Below are 21,951 nucleotides of genomic sequence, written 5' to 3'. Positions count from 1 at the left end.
CACATTTCACCTGCAGGAAGGCTTCACTCTGCCACACTGCTGACTCAAAGTGCTCTGTAACAGAGTGAGGCCAGCAACAATCAGCTTATTCATAAGTTAAATATTCTCCAGAGCCATAAATCTCTGCAGGTTAAAGCCCCCGAGTTCCTCACACGAGACAGGTTTGAAATTCCTCTTGGCACCAGCGGATGGAGTTTGATGGAAAGGTCACTTGTCAGGGTTGGGGATTGTTCTGAAGTGAGCAGGCGTTTTATCACGGAGATTTTCTGTGCACTCCTGATTTACATCGAGAGGCAAAGTGGGAATGGGCAGGCTGGGAGGGGAGGCAGCTGGGGAGGAGCAATGAGAACAAAGTGTTGAGAGAACTGGGCAGGAAAGAAGAGCCAGAGGATGGTGCAGAGTTAAGGAACTGTGTCAGCTCTGTTAAATTCCGAGTTAAACTCAATGCTGTTCCCTCTGTCAGCTCAGGCCTCGGTGCTCAGACAGCCAGAGGAAAATCCAGGAGTGAGACTGAGGTTCTGTCCTGTCCTGTCCTGTCCCCAGCCTCCAGCACCTCACCCTGTCTGTCAGGGCTGGCTCTGGAGCTCCACCAGTCTCTGGAGCTCCACCAGTCTCTGGAGCTCCACCAACCTCTGGAGCTCCACCAGTCTCTGGAGCTCCACCAGTCTCTGGAGCTCCACCAGCCTCTGGATCTCCACCAGCCTCTGGATCTCCACCAGCCTCTGGATCTCCACCGGCCTCTGGAGCTCCACCAGCCTCTGGATCTCCACCAGCCTCTGGAGCTCCACCAGCCTCTGGATCTCCACCAGCCTCTGGAGCTCCACCAGTCTCTGGAGCTCCACCAACCTCTGGAGCTCCACCAACCTCTGGAGCTCCACCAGTCTCTGGAGATTCCAGCTCTGCCCCTCTCATTAACAGGGATCCCAGATTTCCGGGAATTCCCACACCCAGCAGACCTTCAGGGCCAGCATTCCCTGAGCCTGCTGCGCCCACACCCCTTCTGCTTTGTGCGTATGAGACACCCAGAAATCCTGGGGTGCAAATCTTCCCTCAGGCTGCATCAAGCAAGTCAAGGCCTGGACTGACGCCTCAGGATTTGAGTTTTTTCCATTTCCCATCTCTTTGTGACCCTGCAGCTCTTCAGTGTTTAACTCCAAACCCCACACACAGCGGCAGCTGCTGCTTCCCCGTTTTGCTCACACACAGCAATTCCTCTCCGGGCTGGGGATCAAGGACACCTCACTGCCTCAGGCCCTGTGAAATTTAAACAAAAGTGAGCTGGGGGCAGCAAACTCGGGGTCAATGACTTCATTAGCTGAGGCTGTAATTGGGAGATGAACCCCGATGTGCAAATGGACCAAACTGATCCAAGGGTGAAACCCGTGACCATTGTCCATTTGTGGGTGCAGCCCCTGGGGGGCTTTGTCTGCCCTGAATGTACCTGGAGGCCCTTCAATAAATAGAAACAAACAGATTTTTATTCCCTTAATTCTGCCTTCCCTCTGTTTTCAGGCAGTCCCAAAAGGCACCAGGACGATGCTGCTCCCACAATTCCCATTCCCCACCTCCTCCTGAGTTTTCCTCAGAGCACAACAGCAGCAGAACCTTCTTCCCGACAGATATCTCCAGTATTTCTCCATAAGTATCCTCCAAAACTATTCCCACTTCTGTGGATTGTTACTATTCCCCAGTGGCAGATTCCCTCCGCAGAGTTTTTAATGTAAAGAATCGGATGATTAAATATTTGACAAGTGCATTCAGCACTGAAATACTAATAAATTGCATTATCTCTGGGGGCAGAGGGCTATATTTTTGTCATTTTAACAGCAGAATAATGATGCTTTCGGAAGGTTACAGTTTTGCTGCCTGTAAGAGCAAGCGAGTCTTCCTTTCTTTTCAGTAAGATTTTAATATAATTTGCAACCATTGTTAACTTGTCATATTCTTCCTTCCCCCCCTAAAAAAAAAAAAAAAATGAAAATCCAGCCCTTTAAAAACTCAGTGTCTGCATGTGAGCCTCGTGCTTTTAAAACTTGATTCTTCCGTCGTTGAGCAGAGCTGAATTCCAGATTCATTATGGCAAGACAAAGAAGTCTTTAAATTGGTACTGAAGGAATTTCTGATCCCACTCTTTGGTTTCTGATAGGGATCAGTTCATTTCGGGCTCAGGACATGAATCTCCTTTCTCCATCGCCTGTGACAGACGCCAGGTTGGGTGTCCTGCTCAGGGTTTTGGTGCTCCAAAATTTGTCCTGCTGATTATTGCAGTTTCCCAGGCCGAGGGATGTTCCCAGGAGCAGGAAGTCTTTGGATGATTTAGGAACTTTATCCCTCCTGCAAGCGCCTCCACCCTGTATTTTTTTTTCCCTTGGCTAATCAGTTTGGGATGGGGAGGCAATATTTAAACGAGCAGAAAATCATTAGATGATTTACGAAACACTGGAACCCCGCGACGAGACCGTGAGGCTTCTTTTGGAGTACAAAATGATTTAATTATTCCTCTCCCTTCCAAACATTCGTCTTGGTAAAAATTAAAATGATTTTGCCAGGCAGAAAATTGGGCCCCGTGTTAATATTTGCTGTAAATGAACGAATGGCAGAGCATCAGTGGGTTCCTCTGCTGGACTGAAACAAAAATGAGATATATTCTGGGGTCTCTTTAATGCACGGCAGTTCTTCAAGGCTAATCAGGACATTCTCTAAGCCTGCTTGGGCTTTATATTTTAATTTAGGCACAGCTGTGTCTGTGTCTGGTGGAATTATTCTCCCTTTCCTTCCTCTTTGGGCACTGGAGTTGCTGCAATGTTTGCATCAGCGTCGGGGGGGTGTTGCCACGGTGGCTGATGTCACCAGAGAGGTGACACTGTGCGCTGTCCCCAGTTTTCCACGGGGCCTGGCCACTGGGGTGGCTTCTCCTGGGTGTTTTCCCTGGGATTTGGTGCTACTTCGGTGCTACAGGGATGTGAAATCCGTGCTCCTTCGCCTGAATTCTGTATTCAGAAAAAAACAGCAATAACAAACCTCTAGCTCCGTAAAAACCAAACACCAGGTGGTTGTGCACGAAGGATGAATGGGTTTTGGTGGATTTTTTAAATCATAAATTGCCTAAAATTCAGTGGGATCTGATCAGAAACTGATGGGTGATTTCTGCTCTAAACCTGTGGGACTCCACTTTGCTGCCAGCCATAAATGTAGAAGATATTCTATATAAACATATAAATATATATTTTATATCTAAACATAGAAAATGGTAAATATAAATATATACATATATAGACATGCTTTCATATGTGAATATATAAATATACAAATATGTAAATATATATCAATATAGACATATAGAAATATATAAAATAAATATATAAAATACCTTTATATATTTATATATAAAGATAGAAATATATAAATATAAAATATATAGATATACAAATATAAAATTATACTATATAGATAAATATATAAAAATATATATAAATATAAAATGATATTTTATATTTATATAGTTTATAGTTATAAAGTTATATAGTTATATAGTTATATAGTTATATAGTCATATATAAAGATATAAAGATATAAATGTTTTAATATGTAAATATAAATAAAAATATATGAATATATGAATCTATGGATATCTATTTATATAAATATATAAAGCAACTATCAGGAATGTGCAGCATTCCCTAAGGACAGAATTTATCTGCCAGGGGCCGAAGTAAATAACTGGAAACCTTTTGCACCTCGTTCGATTTCCGTTTTTCCCTTGCCCAAGCCCGGGGTGTGGGATTGTCCCCTCGGTGGCCCCGAGTTCAGGCTGAGGACACTGGGATAATCAGCTGGCTCACAAATTCCTTTCTGTGTGTTCTAAAAGCCAGAAGGAGCCTCCAGATAATCCACTTCGGGCTCCTCTCTCCCTGAAATACTTCCCTCGTTAACCCTGGATGGAGCCCTGAGCTCTCACACCCCAGCATCTGATCAGTTATTCCCCGTTTTCCCAAAAAGTGATTAAACCACGGGCTGAAGGTTGAATTAGGGACACTCCACCAAAAATAAGACATCCGTGGAGTATTTCCATTGTATTTTCCCCCTCCCACCCAGGGGGAGGCTGGAGGGGGATGAGGTTTCCAGCTGCCTGCCCTGCTCTAATCCCCCCATTCCGGGTAATCCCTGGGAATGTTCAGGGAGGGAACAGCTCTCGGTCCCTCTGGAACATCCCGAGGGGAGAGCGAGGAGGGAGAGGGCAGGGAGGGGAAAGCAAAGGGGATTAAAGTGTGCGCTCCCATATGGCCTCCAGATCCTGGGCTGGAATCGCCTTAAGGAGATTCCAGGTGCTTCCAGGGAGGAACATGAGAATGGTTTCTGCTCCTTCCGACCCGGGTACGACTGAAAGCGTTATCATATAATGACAGGCCTGCGCGTTGGGGCACCAAGCCCATCACAGCGTTCCTCATGGAGCAGCGCTCCGTCCACCCAGGCTGGCTCAACACTGCGACCAGACAGGGAGCTCCCCTCTGGATCCTGGGAGCTCCCCTCTGGATCCTGGGAGCTCCCCTCTGGATCCTGGGCACTCCCCTCGGGATCCTGGGAGCTCCCCTCTGGATCCTGGGAGCTCCCCTCTGGATCCTGGGAGCTCCCCTCTGGATCCTGGGCACTCCCCTCTGGATCCTGGGAGCTCCCCTCTGGATCCTGGGAACTCCCCTCTGGATCCTGGGAACTCCCCTCTGGATCCTGGGAGCTCCCCTCGGGATCCTGGGAGCTCCCCTCTGGATCCTGGGAGCTCTCCTCTGGATCCTGTGAACACCCCTCTGGATCCTGGGAACTCCCCTCTGGATCCTGGGAGCTCCCCTCTGGATCCTGTGAACACCCCTCTGGATCCTGGGAACTTCTCTCTGGATCCTGGGAGCTCTCCTCTGGAATCTGGGAACACCCCTCTGGATCCTGGGAACTCCCCTCTGGATCCTGGGAACTCCCCTCTGGATCCTGGGCACTCCCCTCTGGATCCTGGGAGCTCCCCTCTGGATCCTGGGAACTCCCCTCTGGATCCTGTGAACTCCCCTCGGGATCCTGGGAACTCCCCTCTGGATCCTGGGAGCTCTCCTCTGGATCCTGGGAGCTCCCCTCGGGATCCTGGGAACCAGAGGAGCGGCTAAGGGGTTCTCCCCCTGTCACGGGACCGAGCTCACCGAGGACGCTCCGAGCTGCGTGTGAGGGTTTGGGGTGAGCAGCTCACGGCTGAGAGGAGCAGCTCTGTCTCTCTGTGTTTTTCCTGTTTCGGCAGACAACATTATTATTTGTTGTCCTGAGGACCTGGGCGTGTGTGAATTGCTGCTTTTGTGGCGCAGCGAGGTCCGGGGTGACACTTGGAGCTGACACCCTGGTCCTCGAGCTTGGAAATCAGGGAGCTGAGCGAAATCAGACGTGGCAGATTGGAGATTGAGGACGGGAAGTGTCCTGACCCTGCAGAATTAAGCGCGGAGTGTTGGGCTCAGAGGAGGCGCCGTTCCTGAACGCTTCTCTTACCTGAGAGTTTTATTCGGTGCTTGTGCGGTTTCTGTGGTGATCAGAGATCACCAAGCCTGGCTGCTTGGAATATTTATCCATGTTCTCCGCTCCTATTATTTCCAGGCACTCTGGCCTGAGCCTGACTGTTCTGACCCCAGGCACCCCAAGCAGGTGATTATGTGCCAGCAGCCAAGGGCCTGGGGAAGCAGAAAATCGAAATCTGAGCCAGAAATGACTCCAGGGCCAGGTAGGACAGGGCTTGGAGCAGCCAGGTCTGGTGCAAAGTGTCCCTTCCTGTCGGATTATACTTTTCTCTGACCTAGAGATGGGGTAACTGAGAGACATTTTAAAAACTTCTATTCCATTTTCAGTCTCACGAGAAGGGTGAGACGGACATTACAATTCACGCCGTCACAATCAGAAGCCGAACTATTTCCTAATTACAAAACATTATAAATGTTTCTTGGCCTATCAGCTTTTGCCACACAGTGCTGTTAATGCTTCAAAGCCAATCAGTTAAAATTACCCCTCGTGGGTCCTCCTAAAGTGCATCTTTCACAGTTCTGTTTCTCCGAAGTATCTAAAGTCTATTTGCAAGGCTGTCATTTGAAACTTGTTTCCAGTTCCACTTCTCTCTCAACGACGTCCGTCCTATTCCATGGCATTTCTGAGTGAACATTTTTTATCTCAGAGTTTCCGCTACAGATCCGTTTCCCCACACCTTCCCGTGGCAGGGGGTGGGGTCGGGTGGGATTTAAGGCCCCTTCCAACCCAACGCGTTCCATGATTCCAGTGACAAGGCTGGGAGAGCAGCTGGGTGTTGGCGATTTGCCCTCTTCCTCCATCTCCCTGGGTCTGAGCTCCGGAGTAGCCATCCCGTGGGGATGAATTCCACGTGTCCGTGTCCTTCCCGAGGTTCCTGGGTTTGTTTATTTTCTTTTTTCCCTTGTCAGAACGATCGCGGCCAGCGACGGCAGCGCTGATAACAGACTATTTTAGGCTGCTCCTAACGAGAGCCTGTGAAACTGCAAGGTTGTGTGAAAGAGAGCGAGGGAGCTTCGTGGAGCTGTGCAGTGAATTATTAACTGCTGCTCCTGGCCCAACATGACAAATAAAATCCTGCTGCACAAAGATGCTCCGCTGGGCCAGGCGCTGATGTGGGGAGATGTCCAACAAACGGCTCCTGGAGAAGCTCAAAATCTTTCTTCATTTTTCTGCCTGATCAGTGAACTTGAATGGAGGAAGAGCCACCAAACAAAATTAACATTTGCCTTCTCCCATTAGCTGTGCTTTCTTAATGAAAGACTCGGACGCCCTGCTGATATAAACGGATGAAATAGACACGTGCAAATTTCAGATTTATTGATTTCAGTTCCCTGCTAACACCACCGAGGCACCGTGAATCAGCTCCAGGCGTGATCCCAATCTCCGTGCTGGTGGGGTTTGGCTCGTTTGGGGCTTTGTTTGGGTTGACATCGAGATCTGTCTCCCTGGCACTGCTGTGATTCCCTCTTCGTTTGCCTGGCAAACGCTCCTTGGTTTTTGTCCACTCACAGCAATTAGTCGGGATGATCCGGGACAGGAAAGGGAGAGCAGTCGGAAGCTGCAGGAGTTTTAATCCTGCAAGGTTTGAGCCCTGGCTGGAGATCAGAACCCAGGGAGAGGGAAGAGGAGGGACCAGGTCAGCCAAAAAGCTTTGCCGCTCCCCGGGGTGGCAGGGGTTCCCAAGGATCCTGCTGCCTCCAGGAATCTGCCCTGGCCGTGGATGAGCAATGAACGTTCATTCCTGCTGGAGGCTGGCTCCTGGAGTCCTGGGATATTTTGGCAGCAGGAAAATGGCAGCACCTTTAATACGGTTGCAGTATTTATAGTTGCAGTATTTATAGTTACAGTGTTTATTTATTTACAATCCCCGAAGGCTTGGGGTTGGAAGGGACCTTAAATCCCACCCAGTGCCACCCCTGCCAAGGGCAGGGACATCTCCCATTATCCCAGGATGCTCCAAGCCCCGTCCAGCCTCTCCTGGGCAAACTTTGCTGCCCTCGGCAGCTTTTAACCCTTTAATGTGCCAAAACACCTTGACAAACGGGGTGTAACCCCACTTCTCCCCGGACGCAGCTCCGTCACCCGTGCTGCTCGTGGTGCCACAGCCTGTCAGGCGTGGAGGACTGCTTGGAGCAGCCACACAACCAAAACCTTCAGAAACCCTAAATCTGGAGGCATTTCATCCCCCAGAGGCGCGAGGCACCCCATCATCAACGCTCTGTGTGCAGACAGCCCCGGAGTTTCTTGCTCCAGCCACGGGAGGCGCGGGGATTTTTCTTACTCGTTTGGTGGAGGAGAGGCTGGCAGGAGGAAGAAGATTAATTACTTTACAGGGAGCAGTGCAGTCCTTGAGTTTGCAGTGGTAGGGATCGGCTGTAAAGGCTGGCGTTCCATCATTGTCACATCCCATTGTTCCTGTGCTCCCAGGGAGAGAACGCAATTCCCGGCGCCGGAGCATCTGCATTGTTTGTAAGGAGCGGAATGAATTAAAAGCAGAGTGTGCCTTTGGCTTTTCATGTTCAGGCTCTCACAGATTTCTTAATTATGGTGACGTGAAATCTGTTTTAAACTTTATTCTCCTCCGCGTTAGAGTTTCAGGATTAAACTGCAGGGGTTTGGGTATTGGCATTGACAGTTTTTATAATCATTACCCTGAATTTCTGCTGTGATCTAACAGACAGACAGGGATTTGAGAGGGGGAGGGATAAAAGATAATATTTTCAGTTGTGACTTAATGGCCAAATCTGTAAACACTGAAGGCTCCTGTGCTGAACAAGATGGGTATAAAATTGATTTCCAATGCAGAGCCACTGCTCGGGGACCTGAGCTGTTCCGAGCAGCTCGGGGTGAAAACACAGCCTGGATGTTTCCAGGGCAGGACGGAAGAGACCTGGAGTGGGGCTGGCACCAGGAATTCCAGTGGCAGCTCCCAGTGAACAATGGAATCACCACGGGGTCCCCAAGAGTTCCTGGGCTGTGAGGGTCTCACATCATGGGCAGGGAGCTCTCAGGTGAGAGCAGGACAGAGGGATCAAGGCTCGGGAGATTTGGGGGTCCCAGGAGCCATAAACTGTCAGGAAAGGAGCTGGGAAGTGCTGAAAGGGTCAATTACAGGCAGGAGCTGAAGCCAGGGGAGTCCTTGCAGCAGCTCTGTGTGATTTAAGGAGATCCTGAGCCATCACTCAGGGAAGTGTTTGTGCACATTCTGCTCAGAAAAGCACTTCTCTGGATTTTCCTTAATCTGCTGCACTGCTCTTCCCCTGCTCTGCTTTATTCCCTGCTCTGCAATGGCCCATCCAGGGGATGTTTTGTCACAGGCAAAAGCAGCGCCTGGAGAGTGGCACTGAGACCTCTGTGTGCCAATAAATGTGATTTTCGTGGGCCTCAGAGTGTCAGAAAAACTCTTTTTCTGACCCAGAGATGGGGCTCCTGAGAGGTGTCTGAAAAGATTTTATTCCACTTTCAGTCTCATGAGAAGGGTGAGATGGTGCAGATGTTACAACTCACGCCATCACAAATCAGAAGCCAAACTATTTCCTAACTACAAAACATTATAAGCGTTTCTTGGCCTATCAGCTTTTGCCACACAATGCTGTGAATACTTCTAAGCCAATTATCTAAAAATACCTCACGTGGGTTTGGTACAATGCATCTTCCACCGTTCTAATTCCCCAAAATATCTGGACTGTTTGCAAAGCTAAACTGGGTTTCCAGTACTTCTGAGGGTCCAGCCAGTTCAGGGAAATGGCTTAAATCACGTAGTGAGACAACTTCTCCAGATGTGCTTTGCAAAATAAAAGGTTTAATAAACAGGGAAAATAAAAAACATAAGCACACAAAGAAAATGCATGTTGAACACAGTGCAGGGAGCATCCTGGCACTGTTATGACAGCCCCAAAAAACCCTTTGGTTATTTTGTATAGTTCCTTTAGTACTTAATAGCTCAGGTGGATTCCCAATTGCTGATAGGAAAAGGCACAGACTTTGAAGGACAGTGTGTCGCTAGACGGACATGAAAAGAACGACACTCACAGTCAGGGCAAAAGAGCAAAAGAGGAAGGTTTATCCCTCAACCTCGATTTATATGGATTCTGGACAACGACCAGGGATTGGAGAATGAGGCCACCACCTCTCTGACCCCACTGGTCAGACTGGAAGTCCATCAACTGTCCCTCCTCCAAGGAGGAATGCGAAAACAAACACTTCATGTTAAAATCCATGACAAACTCCGCTACAAAAATGCAAAACATCCCAAGGCTGAAAAGAGCAGGCAACAGCAGCGACAGAGTCCAACAGGTGCTTCTCTCTCGGCATTGAGCCAGCTACAAAGAGAAAGGCACAGAATCACAGAATCACACAGAATCACAGAATTTTTAGGTTGGAAGAGACCTTCAAGATCATCGAGTCCAACCCACCTCTAATACCTCAACTAGACCATGACACCAAGTGCCACATGCAGTCTTTTTTTAAACACATCCAGGGATGGTGACTCCACCACCTCCCCGGGCAAGCCATTCCAGTACTTTATCACTCTTTCAGTGAAAAACTTTTTCCTAATATCCAGCCTATATCCCCCTTGTCGCAGCTTGAGGCTGTGTCCTCTTGTTCTGTCCATTGTTGCCTGAAGAAAGAGACCAACCCCCGGGTGACCACAGCCACCCTTCAGGAAGTTGTAGAGAGTGATAAGGTCACCTCTGAGTCTCCTTTTCTCCACCTCCGAGTGGAGAACTTTCTAGTTTGGTTTCCCTACATGTTTCAGGTAATCTGGAACCCTTTTCCTTACACAGAAATGCTCACTCTGGGGTGGAGGGTGCATTACAACATAAAGCCATCGTTTGGAACTCGTTCCCAGTTCCATTTCTCTCTCAGCAGCGTCTATCCCATCCCATGGCCTTTCTAAGTCAGGATATTTTATCTCAGAGTTTGCACACAGATGTACAAGACTGAGTGAGCTTTCAGCCAGGCTTTGGGAATCCTCCACAAATCCATTTCCCACATCAGAGGAGCTCCCGGGCTCTGCAGGAAAGGGTTTTCAGGGAGAAAATGCCCTGTGAGCAATTTCCCTGCGGGTTTGATGGCAGTGAGTGGTGGGGAGGTGTTCACGTGCCCTGCTCGTGGCTGGTGGAAGTGCTGATCATTCTTCTCCCCCAGAGCAAACCAGGTGTAACTTACTCACCCCTTGGGGTCTGGGGTCTCTGAGGGTGGTGGGAGGGTGTGTGAGCTGCGCCATCCCTTTCCCGTGAGCTTTCCTCCCAGACAAGCTGCAAAACACTGCAATAGAGGGTTAGAAATGTCAGAGGAACATGAAAATTTACCTCCTCCATCTTCTGGAAGTCCCAAAATGCTGAGGTGAAGCCCCTGACCTCCCAAAAGTCACCCAAAATTTCTGACTGCTTCCCCCTCAATTTTCTCTGCAAGCTGATCATTGTGTCCAGCAGCACTGGTGGCACAAAGGTGGGAATTAAACCTCTGGGAATTGCAGCCCAGAGGGAATCAAGGGTCCTGGGCAGCTCATGTGGAGCCAGCAGTGGGAATTTCGAAACAGCCTCACTTAACCCGGTTCAGCAGGAATGGGAGCCCCAGCTCATTCCTGCCAAGCTTTTCCCTGCGGTCAGGGAGTTTTTCAGGATTAGAGTTGGGTTCTGCTTCAGGCTCTTCATTCCATAGAACAGGGAAATCACAGAGATGGAGGGAAAACAATTAAAAAGTACACGCAGAGAGAAAAAAACCAACAAAACAACAAAAAACTAAAGAGAAAGTGCTGTTTAAAAAGCACAAAAACTGCTAAAGCTGAAATGGGCTTAAATAAAATAAAATGTTCCTCCCCTAAGAACCAAAAAGGAAGATCTGAGTCAAGTTTAGACAGGTCCCAGCTTTAGACCTGACTCAGCTTTAGACAGGTCCCAGCTTTAGACAGGTCCCAGCTTTAGACAGGTCCCAGCTTTGCTCCAAAACTAAAAATAAGATATTTCACTCTTTGTGGTTAAGCTCAGTCCTGACTGATCGAAAGCTGCTCCAGCTCCCAAAATCCCAGCCCCAAATGTTCCTAAAGGATCAGTTCAAGTCCTGGCAGTCCCTGCCCAAAGGGGTGAATTCCTGCTGAAGGCATCCAAAGGTTGGTGCTTCCCAAAGATCCCTCCTTGTCTGCCTGTTCCCGGTCCATCCATCCTGGGTATTTATATCCGCTGCTATTCCTGGCTGATTTTACATAATCTCACGGAGCCTTTTTATTTTCCTGTGAAAGGAGATTACTCTGGGTAGCAACAACTGACGCCAGCACAGATCAAATGCCTGAAAATAGTTCCCAGAAATGTCGGGAATGATGCTTGGAGGGAGCACGGAGAAAGTTCTTCTGCATTTACCGCTGGTTTTTAACTCTGGGTAATCTCCCCCAGAGGAGTTTTGGGTTAAGACGCCGTGATTTGGGATTGTTTGTGCAGATTTCCCGTTGTTTTCAAACACTGTGGGGCCCTCACGCTGTGGAAGGTCTCTGAGGAATAATTTGGGTGTCACACGCCTGTGTAAGAGAATTTCACGTGAGCTAGGAGCAAGAAAGGATGGCTGGAGAGTGGAATTTTTACACGGAGAGATGAATTTGGGCGGATTCTCGCCTTTCTGAATGTCAGAGCTCCACTGCTAAGCCCAGACACGTAAACTGCGTGCTCGTTCTTGAACAGCCCAACCAGCAAGTTGGCCTTCAGAACTGTATAAATCATCATAATCAGATTAAACGAGTGGAGGAAGGTGGCGGGTTTGTGTTCCGGACAAACGCAGCCCTGAAATTCAGGATGTAAACAAAGTTCTCTGGGATTTTCAAGCCGTGGAATGGCTGGGCTGTCCTGCAGGATCAAACCTGGAGGAAAGAACAGCGTTGCAGGTCCATAGATACAAATGTTCTTATATTTATATTTTTATCCATATTCATATTTATATTTAGTTTGAGTTTTAGTTTTGTTAATTTTTATTTTTATAATTTTATTTTTATTTTTTATATATTCATTCTCCAGGACAGGTTTTAGCCTCACTGAAGCCAGTGGAACTCTCTGTTATTCCATTGACATCCCTGGAAGAACTGACGCAGAATCTGATGGGATTAAAGCACAAACCTACCTAACCAAAGAGAGATCCAATGAGAGCATGAAAAAACACCTTGGATCAGGAATTTTCAGGGCTTGTTTCCCTTGGACTGGGAATTTTCAGGGCTTGTTTCCCACGGATTGGGAAGTTTCAGGGCTTGTTTCCCTTGGATCGCGAGTTTTTTAGGATTTGTTTCCCTTGGACCAGGGATTTTCAGGGCTTATTTGCAGGCAGCTTCTGGGGCTGTAGAAACATGGGAACGAAGAGCTTTTAGGGCTGTATTTCATGGAGTTCATCCCAATTTTTATCTGGAACCTGCTGGATGCTTTGCCTGCTGCTGAGGGCCAGAGGAAAAGGGACTTTGTGGTGCCCAGAATGGAATTTTTTTTTTTTTTTCATTGCAGTGGGGCTGGATTAATAAACTGGAGCCGTGCCAGGAGGTGACAGGGGATTGTGGCCTTGAGGGAAGTACTGATGTGGGAAAACATAAAGCATTTCTCATTTTTCGGGTTTTTTCCTCGGCTGTGGGGAATAAAATGAGCGTGCGGCCCCAGCGAGTTCCTTTGTGGAGCAATAGTGGTCACCGGCATTCCAGAGCTGCCTTGGAGTTGTTATTCTGCCCATATGGCACCCCAAAATTGATATTCTGAATTATGTAACCACCTCCAAATTAACTTGGGGGAATATTTGTCTTGTAAAGAAGCAGCTCGTCCGTGGATGGCAGAAACAAATGTGTTCCCTCAATTTTCCTTGTTCAAAAAGGGGAAAAAAATAAATCCCCCCACACACACCTCCCTCTGCCCAAGAGCTGAGATCAGATTTAATTTAGAGCAAATACTTGAACTTTAATTATGAGCATTCATCCAGGACATTGCAGAATGGGTCCTAATAATTAGGAGAAAATAATTAAAAATTAATAAAGGAAATATGGAAGACATTGTAGCCGCCTCTCTTTCCTAAACAATTAATAAATCTGCTCTGAATGATCTGAAAGAGGGGAATAATTACCTCAGCCAGGTAATTGCTAAATGAATGAGGGAGAGGCTGTGGATGTGTCTACCTGGATTTTAGGAAAGGAAGGATTTCCATCGTTGTGTCACCCTCTGTGAGGCCACAGGACCAGGGCTCAGTTCTGGACCCCTCACCCCAAAACATGGAGGGGCTGGAGCGTGTCCAGGGAAGGGAGCGGAGCTGGGAAGGGGCTGGGGCACCAGAGATGCTTTAAGTTTTAACTTCCATGATTTTCAGGTTCTGCGCTGCCCAGGGTGCAGCTCTGAGCTCACACTCAGGGTCACTCAGCTCTCTGCACACAGCAGCGACACAAAACAAATCCTGCTCCTGCTGCACACCAAGGACAACTTTCAGCCCCAAAGCACAAACAGCGGTGGCTGGAGGGAGGAACAAGAAGGATGGGACCTCACAGCCTGGAGCTGGGATGGGACAATTCAACCCCAGTGTGCAAATGGACCAAGACTTATCAAAGTGTGAGACCTCGTGACCACCTGTCCATTTTGTGACCATTTTGTGTCCATTTTGTGCCCATTTTGGTTCCACCTTGGGTGCGTCCCTTGCCAGGCTCTTTTCCTGCTCAAGGTTTACCCTAAAGTCCTTTCAATAAATATCACCTTTATCTCTGTCCAGTCTCTGTTCCAGCCCAGCCTTCCCAAGGAATCACCAGGAGAGGCTCAGGGAGCTGGGAAGGGGCTGAGCCTGGAGAAAAGGAGGCTCAGGTGGGACCTTGTGTCTCTGCACAGCTCCTGACAGGAGGGGACAGCCGGGGGGGATCGGGCTCTGCTCCCAGGAACAGGGACAGGAGCAGAGGGAACGGCCTCAGCCTGGGCCAGGGGAGGCTCAGGGTGGATATTTGGGAAAATTTCTTCATGGAAAGAGTTGTCCAGCCCTGGCACAGCTGCCCAGGGCCGTGGTGGATTCCCCATCCCTGGAGGGATTTGGGGTGTTTGGGATTTGGGGATTTGGGGACACAGTGGCCTTGGCAGTGCTGGTGGAATGGTTGGACTCAATGATCTTTTCCAGCCCAAACGATTCCATGATTTCATCAGCCTTCTGTCACTTCCCACTCTGTGCTTCAGCCCTTCTGTGGCTTCTTTTTGCCCTGCTCTCCTCATGTAAACAAGTCTGAGGGGGCTGAGCAGAACCAGCGCTGAGTTACGGCTGAGTCACGTCCTGTGCCATGATATTGTTCCTTTTTGTGTCTGTTTGATGATTCCGTGCCGTGAATATTCAGTTCTGAGGGAGCAGAGGACTCCCCAAGGACTTTGGGGCAGGAGCATGACCCAAACCCGACGGGATTGAGCCCAGCTCTGCCTGCTGGTGTCAGGAAGAGCTTTGTGAGGCCGGACTGCAGCTGGAATTGAGCTCGCTGAATTTTGCTCATTGACAGTGAGCCTTCAATGAGCTTCCTGGCGGTGACAATCCTGGGAATGCTGGAGTGAGGGAGAGCCCCGGGGCTAACCAGAAGAGGAGCTCATTCCCATTCCCTGTGAGGTTTAGGAAATCCCAGGGGCTGGGGAGAGATTTCTGCATCCTCTCGCTCAAAGAGAACAGCAAAGAACCAAATTCCAGGGAGAGCAGCATGCTCTGCATCCTCCCTGGGGAGCCAGGACAGCGGGAATTGGGTGTTTATTGAGGTGTTTATTGAGGTGTTTATTGAGGGGTTTATTGAGGGGTTTATTGAGGGGTTTATTGAGGGATTATTTGAGGGATTATTTGAGTTTTCCAGAGCTGTGGCTGCCCCACCCCTGGAAGTGTCCAAGGTGCTGGAGCACCCTGGGACAGTGGGATCTGTCCCTGCCCGTGGCAGGGGTGGCACTGGATGTGATTTAGGAATTCTGTGATTTCATGCTTAACCAGCATCCTGCTGTCACCCAGACCTCGTCCTTTGGATGTCAAACCATAACACAGCCATTGCCCGGCTCTGTGCATCTTACAAATAATTCCTTCAATTATTTTTGTTTCAATTTCATCCTTATGCCTGTTAAATGAACTCCAGGGCCAGAGGAGAGGATATTGGGGTTGACTTTTAATCAGTCTCATGTTTTCCATGTCCTAGAATGATCCTGTTTGATCCTTTTTCCAGATCCAGTCATAATAAGCACTGAAAAAGCTCCTTGGCTGGGCAGTTTTATTCCTTTGTCAGGGTTTATTTTGAAATTTAGTGGCAGTTTGTGTATCAGAAACTGGGGACAGCTGGGACTGGCTGAATTTGACTAATTCCCACAGAATAAAGTAATTTCTGCCGGACTATTGCTGTAGGATGTAAAGACTGAGCACCTGTAGGAGGCTGTGGCATGGAAGGCTGCACACATCAGGCTGGGACTAAAAAGCGAGTCCTCTGAAAGCGCTTTTGCCGCAACAGATGGGCTGGGGAGGGCACAGCTGGGTGGCACCAGCCGAGCTGCTGGTGTCAGTGCAGAATTCCTGCAAGGAAGCATCCCTTGCAGCTCTGCAAAGCCCGGACCATCTCAGTGATCAACTCTTTGTCAAACCCGGCGTGCAGGGAGCTCCCCAGATCCCGCCCCATGAGTTTGAAGCCAGCTGTCCTGTGACGCTGCACGCAGGCACCAAAATTGATGTCAAAACCTGCAGCAGTGAACTTGTTCATCTTGAAAATGCATCTCTTTATTTAGTCTTGGACAAAAATTGTACCGGGACAGATTCATAGAGGAGCTGGGCATGCCACTGCTCCAGAAAACGTCCTGAGCCCCAGGGGCAGCAGGTGGGCACTGACTTTGGTCAATTATTTCACTTTAAGCACTCCATCTCCTTGAGTTATTTATCACTCATCATAAAATTCAAGTGGTGCAGCTAGCATCTGGAGCATTCATGGATGAGAGCAGGACTTGGACCGTTTCATGGACCTGGAGAACAAGTCTGTCACATTTTTTGAGCATGGAAGAAGAGAAACTGAGGTTATGGGTAACACCAGTTACACTGGCACCCTCAGGACCCAAATCATTGAAATTCTTGTCGAGGTGTTTTTAGCTCTTCTATGAAAACAGTGTTTTTTCTCTTCCATGACCCATTCCTTGTGACTCCAGCAGGATCTTCTGTTCATGGCTCAGCTGTCAAACCAGGTGTGGCAGCGTTCTTTATCCCTTCCAGCCCCCATCCTCCCTGCAGGGATCTCTGCTGTTCCTGGGCCATCCGGGCTCACTGCGGGGCTGAGACAATTCCATCATCCATGGGGAGATGCTGCACCCAGGGGAGGAGCCCGGCATTCCCACCTGGATAAAATCTGGGATTGGGAACAGCAGCACAGCCTGTGTGCCCTGGATTGCCAGAGGAACCCCGGACCCATCTCAGCAGCGCTGGAGCTTCAGAGGAAAACTGCACCCTGCTGCAGGATCATTGCTGCAACAGAACCACATCTGCCACTGCAGGAGGGTTTGATTGGACTGATACCAGCGCCCTGACCAGCAGGGGCCAGGCTGTGCTCTGACTCTGTCAGGGTTTTCTTTTTGTTTGTTAGGGGTTTTTGTTCTACTGTATTTTATTTTAGTTTTCCTAGCAAAGAACTGTTACTCCTATTCCCATATCTTTGCCTGAAAGCCCCTTAATTTCAAAATTGCAATAATTCAGGGGAAGAGGGTTTACATTCTCCACTCCAAGGGAAGCTCCAGCTTTCCCTGGCAGACGCCTGTCTTCCCAAACCAGGACACCTTCCCTGAGCTTTCCTCACGAGCACCACAGCAACGCCGGTCCAGCTGGGGCACCCACCTGGGGGAAGAGCCGACTCCTGGGGGGAATCGTTCTGTGTTATCTGCCTGATTCGAGCTGGTGACGTGACAGAGAAATGCAGAACCCCTAATCTTCTTCCTGTCTGCTGGCTCCCCCTTGACTTGCTCCAAATCCTGCAAAAAAACACAGAATTCACTGCAGCAGCAATCCCAGGGGTTCCCAGCGCACCATGCCAAACTCACAGAGTGCAGGGATAATTGCAGAGAATTATATTGTTTCAAGAGAGGGACGTCAAGGAGTCCTTAAAATGATCAATGAGGACTTTTAAGATTAAACTCCAGCTCTTTCCATCATTTCTGTGAGACGTTTTAAGGACATTATCTTTCTGTCTGATTTTACACCCCTTGCACTCAAGGTGTGACCTGGGGTGGCCAAACCTGGTGCTGGAGGCAGCTGTGACCTGGCGGCTCTTACAGGTGTTGGGGGTTACTCAGAGTTACTCAAATTACACAAAGTTACCCAAATTACACAGATTTTCCTTACTCAGGGTTACCCGAATTTTCTCCTTTTTTTTAGCAGAAATTTGTCACCACCCCGCCTGGTACTTTGGGAGCTGGTGCAAATGTTGGTGCTGCTCTTAGCTGGAGCCAAGCTGGAGCTCTCAGAACATCATTTTGATCCAGTGCAAGTCCACAAAAGTTAGGATTTCTGAACGACCAGTGAAAAATGTGATTTTTCAATGCAGACCCTGCAGCTGTCGCCACACTGAGCCAATTCAGCCATAGCTGTTCTATCGCTGAATTTCCAGCAGATACAGAACTCAGGAGTTCAGTACCCAAAGCAATGGGGCAACAGTGAAATCATCTTTACTTTGTCCATAAAACATAAAACCGAATGCAGAATTATTCCCTCTCCACGGCAGGGGGTTGGATCCAGCTGAGCTTTAAGATCCTTTCCAACCCAAACCATTTTAATTCCAAAGCCAGTCCCAGATGTTGTGTGTCCAGTGTGGAAAGCGAAGTCATTTTTCTGTGCCTCCCATCTGCTGTAGGGAACCACAGCAGAACTCTTCCTTCTCCCAGCTCTTGGTTGGGATATTGAACGAATTAAATGAATTAAATCGTTTGTGTCCGTGTCCTGGTGAGTGGGGCCCTGCGGTGAATCCCAGCTGTGTGAGAGGATCTGCTGCTGAGTTCCCCACTCCGGAGGAGTGGACACAGCAATGTCCTGATCCCTCAACTTCTCCTCCCCTTCCTCTGGCAGCTCCAAAAGGTCTGGAAAGCAAATTCAGCGAGAACTGGGAGCGCTGACAACTTGAAAGTCTATTGTTATAAACATATATGATATATTCTTCCAAATGGGATAGTTAGGCACGGAAAAATTTGCTACCAAATTCCCTGAGCCTTTTGACTTTTATTTAGTGGAGCATGACCCTAAATCTGTAGCTTTTCATGGCAAATGAATTTGGATCCTCAGCAGTGCCCCTGGGTGAGCACAAAGCTTTGTTGTTCTTGCTCGTGGCATTCTGGTGGAGTTGCTGTTTGTTTTGATGTGGAAAATTCTGGCAAATTGTTTGCATCCCCAAGTGGGGGTGGGCTTTTTAAACGCAATAAAAAGGAAATCTTCGCCGCACAGCACCTTCAGCTGTGGAGCTGCCTGGGAGATGAGCGTTGTTATTCCTAATTAATGTATTGAGAAACAACATGAAGTGGCTTGTCTGTGATTGTTCATTAAGTCACTGGCAAAACCCTGGAATAAAATCAGGAGATATTGAATTTGCATCCGTTGCCCTTCCAACAGCTCGTTCTGTTTATTTATTTCTTTCTTTTCAAAGGGGGCTTTCGAGTGTCTGTAAAGGTCGGTTCATTTGGGGCTGAGCGGCACCGACACTGTGGCACCTGAGATAAAAATACACCTGCACATGAATATTTGCAGGTTTGGGGAGGCAAATCTGCCTCTGTCACCAGTGGGGATCCAAGACCTGCTGCTCCTTGAGCTCTCCCCTTCATTTCCGACCGGAGGAAATCAGGGCCTTGCTCTGTCTCAGCCCCAGGTCAGGGAAGGGCTTTGGTCAAAAGCGAAAATCTCTTGGCAGCTCTGTATTTTCATGTGCCAAGAATGATTTCCTTAAAATAAACAGCTCTCCTCTTAATGTTTGCTGGATGTTTTGGAGAAACAAGTGGAATGGGATGAGCTGGGATAGAAAAGTCTGCTGGCCTGGAGTTACCAGGGAGCCACTGGAACGTCTGTGCAGGGAAGAGATTCTGTAAAAGAATTAGGAAATGGCTTCATAAGTGAGGAATCCCACAGGTTCCTTGGAATATCACCTATATTTGTATTTTTCACCTTTAAAGGTGGGACAGAGCCTGTCCTTGAGTGGCTGCAGCATCGTGGGGTCCCTCCCCAGGGACTGGAGCTTGGAATGAGTGCTGGGTTGTTGTTGCTTTGTGCAAGTAGAGGTTTCATGGGATGGATTTTTCCTCATTTCTCCAGGTTCTGGCAGTGCTCTCAGTCCCAAAGGAGCTGTTTGTTCACTGAGTCCCTGGGATGCATCCCAAGGTTTAGAAAGTACTTGGATACCCTCAGATAAAAGACAGCATGTGGACATTGATAATTAGGGGATGTCTGGCAATTGTTAATTAGGGAATGTCCAGTTCTGCGCAGGGTTTATTATCTGGGAAGGAATTCCTGGCTGTGAGGGTGGGGAGGGGCTGGGATGGAATTCCCAGAGGAGCTGTGGCTGCCCCCGGATCCCTGGAAGTGCCCAAGGCCAGGTTGGACAGGGCTTGGAGCAGCCTGGGTTAGGGGAAGGTGTTTTGGGTTGGAACTGGATGGGCTTGAAGGTCCCTTCCAACCCAAATGAATTCAGGATTCCAGGTGCTGGTTTAAATGGGATATTGGGCAGAAATATGGAATGCACCTGGATCCCTGCTCCAGGTGAACAACCTGGGGTAGCGGGAGGCGTCCCTGCCCATGGTGGGACTGGATGGGCTTTGAGGTCCCTTCCAATCCAGATGCATCCAAGATTCCATGGGAAGGCTTAGATGGGATTTTGGGAAGGAATTCCTGGCTGTGAGGGTTGGGAGGGGCTGGGATGGAATTCCCAGAGGAGCTGTGGCTGCTCCTGGATCCCTGGAAATGTCCCAGGCCAGGTTGGACAGGGCTTGGAGCAGCCTGGGGCAGTGGGAGATGTCCCTGCCCATCTTAGGGGTGGCACTGGCTGGGATTTAAGTCTCTTCCAACCCAAAGCATTCCAGGATTTTATTATTGCTGCAGGATCAGGAGGAAGCAGCATCCCTGGTTTTCATGGCCAGCCTCAAACCAGAAGCACCAAAGTTGGACATTTGAGCGATAAAATCAGATTTTTTTGTGGGTTTTTCTTGTGCAGGTGGCCAAACCCTGATCCCAAGGGGAATTCCATTCAGGAATGCCCCGTGCCTGGAGAGGAGCTGGAGTTCCTCATTAATATTGCTCCGTAATTTTGCTAATTCACCTTTGGGTTAATGCTGAGCAGCAGCCCTTACTCAGTCAGGGCATGAATTACTCCGAGTCAGATCCAGAATTACTCCCTGGAGCAGCTCCCAGCAGTGAGGATTTTCAAAGGAGGCAGGAAGGAAGAAAAGAGGGGAAAAAATAGAACAGAATTTTGCCTCTGTCCTTTTTCCAGCTGACTGGAACGGGCTGCGGCAGTCCCAAGGCGTGACACAGCATCCATTAATTCTGGGAGCAGCACTCCACACATGGCTAATGATCCACGGCCTGGATTCATTTCCTTTGGCTCCAGCAGCTCCGTTCTGGGCATTGGAATGATGGATTTGTCTTGATCCCAAGGCTTCCATTTGAAAGTCAAAGCTCATGGTGGAAGAATCCTTAAACTCCATTGGCTCCTCCAGGGAAATTCCGGACACCCAGCGGGCAGGGAAAGGGGTGTGGGAGGGACAAGCCCGTGGAAATCTTTACCTGGATGCAGGTAAAAATGCCAGATTTTGTTCAGTAGGAGTCCTGGGCAGGAGATAAAGAAGCTGACAATTCCCATGGGCTGTCGTGGTGTTGGTGCTCACATTTCCACTCGGCCTGTTCAGAATTGACCCAGGGCATAAATGGGAGGGAATTCAAATAAAAGTCAGATCCCGTGGGATAAAATAACTTTGGGAGTGCTCGTGCAGCAGCCCAAGCTTTAAATTAAATATCACATTAAGCTGGACCTGCCTGTGGGAATGCCAAGTGCTCCGTTTGTTGGGAATAAATCTGTCCTGGAGTTCCTTATTTTTTCCTTCCTCCCTTTCAGTGGTGCCTGTGGCCAGAGCTGACACTTGGAAGGGTTAAATGGGAAATATCTGCACCCTTCCCCCTGCGCCTCAACCAGGGAGCATCCCAGGATCTCCTGGAGACCCAGGATGATTGATCTCATCATCCATGCGCTGCCATCCATGGGTTCATTAATTCCCAATCCGACGAATCCCAAAATTAAACACAAAAGCTCTGGGAGTGTTGATTCCAGGGATTTGCCCGGACAGGGGTTTGGGTGTGTCCAGGTCATGGACACAGGGTGGAGAGGCTGTCCTGAAGATCTGCGGCTGCCCCTGGATCCCTGGAAATGTCCACGGCCAGGCTGGACAGGGCTTGGAGCAC

General features: G+C 48.9%; 1 protein-coding gene across 3 annotated transcripts in view; it reads left to right on the top strand.

The window, feature by feature from the left end:
• LRRTM4 (leucine rich repeat transmembrane neuronal 4) overlaps positions 1-21,951 on the top strand; it is a 207,683-nt gene that overhangs the window by 110,658 nt on the left and 75,074 nt on the right. Inside the window, exon 3 of one of the 3 annotated variants that reach the window (XM_040087737.2) lies at positions 20,987-21,242. The exons of the other annotated variants lie outside the window; for them this stretch is intronic. Coding sequence (XP_039943671.1) covers positions 20,987-21,022 — 36 coding nt within the window. The 3' untranslated portion in view covers positions 21,023-21,242. Of the gene's footprint in view, positions 1-20,986; positions 21,243-21,951 lie in introns of those variants that run through there. 3 annotated transcript variants of the gene reach the window in all.

This window comes from Hirundo rustica, chromosome 28 (assembly GCF_015227805.2).
Source record: "Hirundo rustica isolate bHirRus1 chromosome 28, bHirRus1.pri.v3, whole genome shotgun sequence".
Taxonomy (NCBI): Eukaryota; Metazoa; Chordata; class Aves; order Passeriformes; family Hirundinidae; genus Hirundo; species Hirundo rustica.
Note: the sequence above shows the minus strand (reverse complement) of the source record. Positions and strands in the feature narration are given on the sequence as shown.